General features: G+C 33.5%; 1 protein-coding gene across 1 annotated transcript in view; it reads right to left on the reverse strand.

Moving 5' to 3' along the window:
* Positions 1–3,994, reverse strand: part of LOC111630382 (piwi-like protein 1) — an 81,297-nt gene extending 77,303 nt beyond the window's left edge. Inside the window, exons 1-2 of the mRNA XM_023374472.1 lie at positions 3,884–3,994; positions 1,492–1,597 (exon numbers count right to left, since the gene is read on the reverse strand). Of these exons, the coding sequence (XP_023230240.1) occupies positions 1,492–1,597; positions 3,884–3,980 (203 nt within the window). The 5' untranslated portion in view covers positions 3,981–3,994. The remainder of the gene's footprint in view (positions 1–1,491; positions 1,598–3,883) is intronic.
* Positions 3,995–8,518: the final 4,524 nt, after the last annotated feature.

The following is an 8,518-nucleotide window of genomic DNA, read 5'->3' on the forward strand; positions in this document are numbered from 1 at the left end:
AAAAAATTTTAATGAAGATATTTATCTTAATTATGAAAATATACTAGCATGTTTTTTAATTTTTGGAACCTAACCCTCCTTTTCGTATTAGTTCTTTGTTTCGCATAACACGGATTCGCATAACGCGGCAATTTTTTGGAACGTAACTACCGTGTTATACGGGGGTTACCCGTATTAAATTCTTACATCAATTTACGTTAAAACAGATTGATGTGATGGGAAATGATAAAAATCTTTGGCAGCTCAAATTTAATAATATTTTGAAATCCTTTGGCATTTCAAGTAGAATGATAATTCAGAAAATGATTGGAAGTTCCAATTCACTTTATTGATGGAATCAGCATTTTCTCAATCAATAATAAACAATCAAAAACTTTTATTTCAATCAATTTATTATCCTTGGTATATAGATATCTTATCCATTCCTACAAAATCCCAATACAATAGCAAGAAATATAGGAATAAATATTAAATGACTAATAATACAACAAAGATTAATATCATTTTAATGACAAATAAATTCTCACCGTTTGTTAATAATGAATATATTGATTTTACAATAGAACAGTGTTATTGATGTAACTCAAAAAAGAATTCTCATTAATACACCTTCTCAAAGACTGAAAAAATTTCTGAAAGTCTACAATTATATAGTATTATAGAAATATTAATAAATTCCTAAAAATCATTTCAATGAGGATTAAAAGCGAAGGGTGGATAAAAGAAACTCGTCGTTGCGGTTCTATTTTTGACTTTATTTCCGATCACAACAATTTAAGGCAAATATATTCTTTGCCACGTGATTCCCGTATCGCTCCTACACATCGGTGGTTCCCGTTTAGAAAATAGCAGCGTCGAAAAGAATTCGCATTAGTCACGCGGGTACCCGATAGGAGCAAAGTCCGAATAAATTTTTGTTTCCTCGTGTAAAAAAAAGGTGGAAACTGTCCATCTTTCGCATTCGTGGCCATTTTTAATATCATAGATCCTTTCATTTAATTATAAAATGTTCTCCATTGTAATTAAAAATCATTAAAAAATTCGTATTTAAGAACTTAAAAGTTTTATACGTTAATAATAATTCACCTTTAATTAAAAGTTAATGACGATACCGACCATCCGTCCAAATGGTTCGCTCTCAAAATGGCGGCAAAATTAAACTTTCGTAAACTAAAACTTTTTCAGTTTTAACCGTCTCTAACAATATATAAATACTTCACCGATCGAAAAGTTTATTTTAAAACTTATTTTAGATGTAAAAGAGAGCAATCGCCACAAGTTTCCGCATTTTTTTTTTTTTTTTTTTTTTTGGCATTACTTCCTACAACAGGTTGACGCTCGTCACGTGGTACGAGTCGTAGCTCTCGCGAATCGTCTTAATACTCTTAAACAGCGTATTATCTAGTTATATTAATAAAAAAGTATGGAAATACTTTGAAAAGTAATTACCTTAACAAAAGAAAATGGAGTAAACGACAGAGTTAAACTTACCGCAACAAAACGAGTCCAGACGGGTCACTAACACTCGGACAAATGGCACCGCTTAGATGGAAGAAACGGGGTCGACCAATCACGAAACACGCTACGTCGTTTCGACCTATAATAGTTAAGTTAATTAAACTTCTTACTGTTTGCAAATTTACGATTGGACGATTTGAAAAATGTCCAGTTTTTATTTTTCTTAATAACGCCATTTTTTAATTAGCTAACGAAGAGAGATTAATTATTAGTTTTTTTATTATTTGTAACTAAAATAAACGTTTAAATAATTTTTTCTTAACGTTAATAAAGAATTCTGGGAGTATTGCGGCGGATTAGAAGGTCGAGTCGAAAAATCGACCTTGAGGGGGAAACTGGATAACGGGACGATGGAAGGGGTCGTCTTAGAAATGAAACTACCAAACGCCATTATTTACTTTAACGCGATTTTCTTTTATAATAAAATATATAATCTATTATTTATTTAGGTATTTGAGATATTCTTTCCACCAGGCGGAAAGAATAACGGGAAAACCGATAGCTGTAAAAGTATAACGAACACTTGGACTCGAGAATCATCGGATAATATTAAATGGAAAGCTACTAAACGACTCGAAGAACGGCGAAACGCCATACCGGAAAAAATTAAAGAATTATTAATCTCCCGACTCATTTCTATTTAACTACATTTTAAAATACATTGGTTAAAATTTAATTTTAACGCTATAATAAGTTTCTAAACTGATAAGTTTTAAATGAATAAATAGATAATGGAGTATCCTTTAAATTACTGGCGTAAAATAAGCCTTTAATGCCTCGGGAATTTCTACCTAATACAATATCTATTATATTATTATGGATATAACGTAATGTGTGCCCGAGGCTTCGAGTGTAATGAGTTGCATTCGATTCCCTTTTGTTTCTTCGCATCCAACAAACGATTAACGTACCCGAACCCGGGCGTGTGTTAAAAATTGAGAAAATAATTCAGACTGGCGTTAATTTTAAAATTAAAATCGTCCGGAAAGACGTACTTTAAAGATGAATAAGTTAGTTAGTCGTCTTTAATCGTATTACTTTACTTCCGTAAGTAGGCCTTCCAATGTATGTTTTAAAGGTGTATTTGTTCTACAAAAATTTTTTCAAATTACAGAAAAATCACACTAAAAAAATTACCAATTGTTGAAAAAATTGCGTATCTTTTAAAATATAAAAATTAAAAGACTGGTCTCGTTTCGCTTCTTATATCGACATACATAAAAAGAATAAGCATTATCGTCATCTTATGGAGAAGAGACTTTATACATTCATTATATAGCCTACATTACGCGTAAGGTCTAGAGGGGAGCTAGGGACTTTTCCCTGTGCCTGGAGAAAATTTACACATCCATAGTGTTTTCTATAAATTGATGTTATTTTTACCGCTTATTTTTATTAATGAAACATTATTGTTCGAAAAACAAAGTTTAAAGTGGCAAAATGGAACAACTCTGGGCCCAAATAATTTTTCCAACCCGCAGAAAATTAACCTTTCTTTCTAGAAATTTTTAAATTTTAAATCAGAAAAAAGGAAAATTTAAAAATTCTATTAATATTAAAACTAAATGTGATACGGGATGGATAAATTAAAAATTATTAAAAGGTGAATTTGTTAAAGCTTATTATTGTATCTTGGCGGTATACTAAAAACTTAAATTTTAAAAGAGATTAAATGAAAAACATTACTGTTTTCCCTACATCATTTGCAGAGATTACGTTTCACCCACCCCGGTTTGTTATCAAAGTTCTTCGTATTTCTTACTTTGTTAAAAATTCATTAGACCTTCATTAAAAAAACAATTCACCTATTCACGCTCAGATTCTTTAACTCTGTAAAGTCAACACACCTTAATTCAACCTTAATAACACCCATTCGACGGGCCATCATCGGGTTATAGACGTTCGAAATTTCGAACGTCTATAACCCGATGATGGCCCGTCGAATGGGTTGAAAACGTTTGTTTAGCCGAATAAATGAGCTTTCTCGGTATTAATTAACCCCTTAATGCTTGCTGGAAATGTTTATTTACACAAACACCAGCATTTTCAACCTAATACAGCGGGTCATCGTCGATACGGGACACTTTAAAAAAATGGAACATCTCGACGTTCAATTTAATATAAAAAAAGTGAATAATTAAATAATAAAAATAACAAATAATACATAAATAATACCGAGAGCCGTTAAAATAATATAAACGTAACATTTATGCTTCGTATATTATAATGGAAGATGCAAACTATGAGTTTCCACTTTCTCTTTCACGCTGAATTTCCTTACAGAATGACATTAACGCGACTATCCTCGCAATTTTACTGTATATTAATTAATTAATTAATTAAAAATACAGGAAAAGGCGCTTACCAACGAACTTGTAGAATTTCAAGGAACTTAAGATTTCCAGAAATCTAACGGTTTCTCTAAATCGAACGTTTTTTTTGAAATCATTCGACGGATTCATCTGATTGGCTAAGAGTCGTGGTGGCGTATTCGATACTCGTTTTTAATGATATATCTAAAATATATATTTTTTTCGATTTATTCTGGAAATCTGAGTAATAATTTAATTTTTAAGACGATAATTTTATGATCCGACTAGTAACAAAGCGATGACAAATACATAAAAATCTGCTTAAGCTTAGGCACTTTGAGCTGGTCCCGTTGCAAAATAATACATTTTGCAATGGATATCTGCGTACAGTGACCCGTGTATTGTGAGCGTTGGTCGTGTCCCGAGGGAAGAAATCATCTTGGGTGAAGTGACCATTAAAAACAAAACCATTTTAAGTCCAGTTCGTAGTGATCGTATTGCAAATATTTAAAACCGTTGTACTTTATAGGAAATTTAGTTAAAATGACTGTAGATAAGGTGTTTAAAGTATTTATTTTATAAGTTGAGTAAAAGAAATTTCGTGTGTTCTTTGCTAATTGTTAAATTTCTTTGACTTTTTTCAATAAATCATTCGCTGATCCAAATTAACTTTTAGAACGACCAACAAAAGATACAAAGAGCTAAATCTTCGGCAGAAGTGAGAACTGATCCACTTTTTGGAAAGTCATAGCGGGAGGAGAATAGAGAGGTTGCGGCCGACGTTTTCAACGCGAAAACGTGTACGTCGGACGTTCGGCGCCGCCTTCCTGCCAGCCTAGAAGTTTGGCAATAGCGTTTGGAACGTCGAGCACGATTCTAATGACTTCCAAACGCTATTGTCAAACTTCTAGGCTGGCAGGAAGGCGGCGCCGAACGTCCGACGTACACGTTTTCGCGTTGAAAACGTCGGCCGCAACCTCTCTAATATCAAAGAGCAAGAGCGAGTATCTGGATTGGTTTCGAATTGAGTCCGATGATACGAGCGGAAAGAAGAGGGCGATCGAATTTGATGACAAATTTCTTAACTGAAATGAGGATATTAGACAAAAACACGGACGATTTTTATTAATTGTGATGGTGGTGATGCGACCACCGAAAGATGCTTTTGGAAGTGTCCTAAAACGGGTCAATGAGGGGAAGAACCAAACTAGTGAAGATAAAGGAGGGCTGTATCGTAACGAAGAAGAAAAGCCTTTGCCTTCGTCTGGCAAGGAAGTCTGATATGCTGGAGGAAATAGAGAGGTTGTGGCGCCAGTTCAAACGTTAAACTTGTACGGCAAGCGGAAGTACACGTTTGGCGTTTCGAGTCCAAGTAAAATTCGCTGAGGTGACCGTTGGTAACATCACGTGACTCGGTGAACGGCGCGCACCGACTCACGGGAAATAAGTTAAAAAAATGGCGGATACATTTTGCTTGGAGGATTACCAGCAAAGGTAAATAAACAAATTAATCTGTTTAAAACTATTTATAGGATCTATATATATAACCCATTCTACGGGTGTCTGTCCGCGTAACCGTTTGATAACGGACACTAGAGGCGCCCCTATCGTGTGTCATATTTCAAACATTCAAATTAACAATTTTAATTATTATTTAAATTAACAATATAAATTATTATTATTCATTTGGCCCATAAATTATTATTTGGTCAATATAACAATATAAATAATTCAGTATATTTGTAATAGGAATTTATTATTTCAGGGGCTTATATCTCGCGAAGGGTCGCGAGTAGGGGTATGGTTCCTTTGACTTTATTGTTCGCACAGGGGCTACAGTTTGGGGGGTCGCCGCCTCTTCATTCGGAGGGTAAATCTTACCATTGGGACTTTAACAGAGCTGTACAGCATATTGATAGGAACAAAAAAGTCAAAGGAACCGTGCCTCGTGGAAATTTGTAAAGAACGCCCACTAGGGGGGATCCCGGGCTACTAGTATTTAATAACACTAAATAATTATTTTTTTTACTATGATTAGCGTCGCGTTTCCTCCGAGAAACATTAGGAAAGTTCCAATGCGTTTTCTTCTTATCACGATATACTTGTATCGAGAGATGTAGTGGCTGTAAATCCCTACGCGTATGAAAATCCGAAAGGTGCTTGGAAAAGTATATCTGAAAATTTTCGGACGTATTACACCGTCGACGGTAGAAGATGCGGGGAAATAACAACTTTACTTCTACAGTATTATGACAAGGTATGTGAATGCCATCTTGCTTCTCAGATATATAGTCTGTTACAAAAGTATAAGAACACCACAAATTTCTGATTTTTCAAAATTTATTAAATTTTTTATTAGAAAACAGTTTTATACGTTTTAAGACAATTAGAAAAATATCATTTTCAAGCTTCTTATTGTTTAATAATATAATAGAAGTTATCACTCGTTACTTGTTACCGAAGTATAGGTACACTTTCTAAAATTACATAAAAATAAATTTTAAATATATTTTAAACACTTTTAATATTTGGTTTCACCCCCTTTGGCTACAATTATTTGAAAAAATTCTGTTAGCGTGGAGTTTATTAGTCTACTTTTTTAATTAATTGTTCATTCTTAATTTCATCCCACGTATCCATTATTGCAATTTTCAATCGATTTACAGATTCGTATTGTTTCCCATTTTGATAAACAATGGCTGCTAAAATCCCCATAAATTTTCATGGGATCTAAATCTGGACAACAGGAAGGCCAGTTAATGTTATACCAATATTTTCTTTTTTAAACCAATTTTTTGTTGACATCGAGACACGATCTGGTTGAAACTACCATTTATGTCCTCCAATTAATGCTCCAAATGTAATCATATTTTTGTCAACAAATACTAAATTAGTTTTTCCTTCCCATCCATTCCATTTACCTCCAAAACTATCCCAAATCATTATAGACCCGTGGCTTATTTTAAATCTGTTTTCTTAAATCGTGCCAATAATAAGAAAACCCACCGGGGCCATATAAATTAAACATTATTTCTTGCCATTCTTCGGTCCATTCCACCTCGTCTTTAGCCTAATTTAAATTCATTGATACGTGTTTGGCAGTTAAAGGTAGTTTCGACTTTATTTAAATATTTTACATTGTCATAGTTTTTAAAGTTGTCCAAAGAGTCGCGCGAGATACATCTATTGATATTCGGCAGCACTGACATCTTTTTTTATTTATAAGCTTCAAAACTTCTCTCTCATTCCTGAATGTTAAACACCATATACGTTGAATATATAAAAAAAAATGGATATTTGTGAAAAAAATTTATCCTACTTTATGAAATGTAAAAAAAACCCGATAAAATAATTGAAATAATGATAAAAATAATTAATATTTCCAGTAATTGTTTCAAAATAAATTTTTAAAAAACAAAATTTATGGTGTTCTTATACTTCGGTAACGGACTGCAGAACCAAGCCTATTTTTACAAGTATAAAATAGAGAGGTTGCGGTTCACGTATCGGCGCAAAACGTGTACGGCGGACGAAGGAGCGCCGCCCTCTGGCAATTCTAGGCGGTCGATAACGGCGTCGGCTTGGTGTAGAATGGCGAGTAGGAGATCGGTTAAACTTCTTCATTTTTTTCTCTTTGGGGTTAAAATTATGACCTATTTTATTAAGATAACGACTATTTAAGCATTTACGAATAACATTGTAAAGAAACAGACGATTTTAATCCAGAAATTATTTAATTATTCAATTTTTTGCCAGTGATGTAAAGCGTCGATAACATTTTTATAGCCGTGTTCATAAAATAGCTTATCGTAGTTTTCTTTACAGAAGCGAGACTGGACCAAGATAGAGAGGAAAGAAGAGTGTTTTTAGAAAAGTTTGATTTAGAGAGAAAAGAAAGAGAAGCGTTATTAGAAATACTTTTGAAAACTTTTGAAGAAAAATTTTATAAAATTGAAAAAATTATTTATTTATTTATTGATTATATTCTAAGTATTTGTCCAATTTGGGGGATAAACAATTAAAATAATCTGATGTTGCGCTACCGTATAAGCGTGTGTGACAGTTTGTAAGTACTGTAGTGCACCAACAATATACAGTTCATCGACAGGATGAAGATACAATTTCAAATTTTTTTTAAAATCTAGAAAAGCAAATATTTGAATTATTTTCCCAAATACCCATTCCATACACTCTCTTACCGAACTCACTCTGGAATTAAATACTTGTTGCGCGGGTGTTAAGCTAGCACCTGGGAATGGTGTAACGAGGTGTCGACGCGAAGGATAACCAGAATCTCCATATAAAACAAATTGGGTCCCGTTCTCGGAACAAAGAATCGCGGCCAAATGCTCTAACGCAGTGTTTTTCAATCTTCTCGAATACGCGACCGCTTTGAAAGTTAAAAACTTCTGGCGACCCCCAGGGCCGTATTAAAACTATATCAGTGATTTTAAAAACTACGTATTTAATTTTCTTTCTGTCGAGACCTAAATATCGATCGAAAAACCAATTGCACTGTAAAATAAACAGGTATAGCCACTCTCACTGAAATTGTAGGTTTTTTTTCATCGTAGTGTAGGACCTATAAACACTCGTCTTTTTCTTTACCCGCCACCCACGGGTTGAAAAACACTGCTCTAACAAATTAGATTCTCTTAACATTCCACTGTCACCACGTCTTCCTTCTA

Source organism: Centruroides sculpturatus, unplaced genomic scaffold (genome assembly GCF_000671375.1).
Source record: "Centruroides sculpturatus isolate CEXI.00-Female unplaced genomic scaffold, Cexi_2.0 scaffold509, whole genome shotgun sequence".
NCBI classification, from domain to species: Eukaryota; Metazoa; Arthropoda; class Arachnida; order Scorpiones; family Buthidae; genus Centruroides; species Centruroides sculpturatus.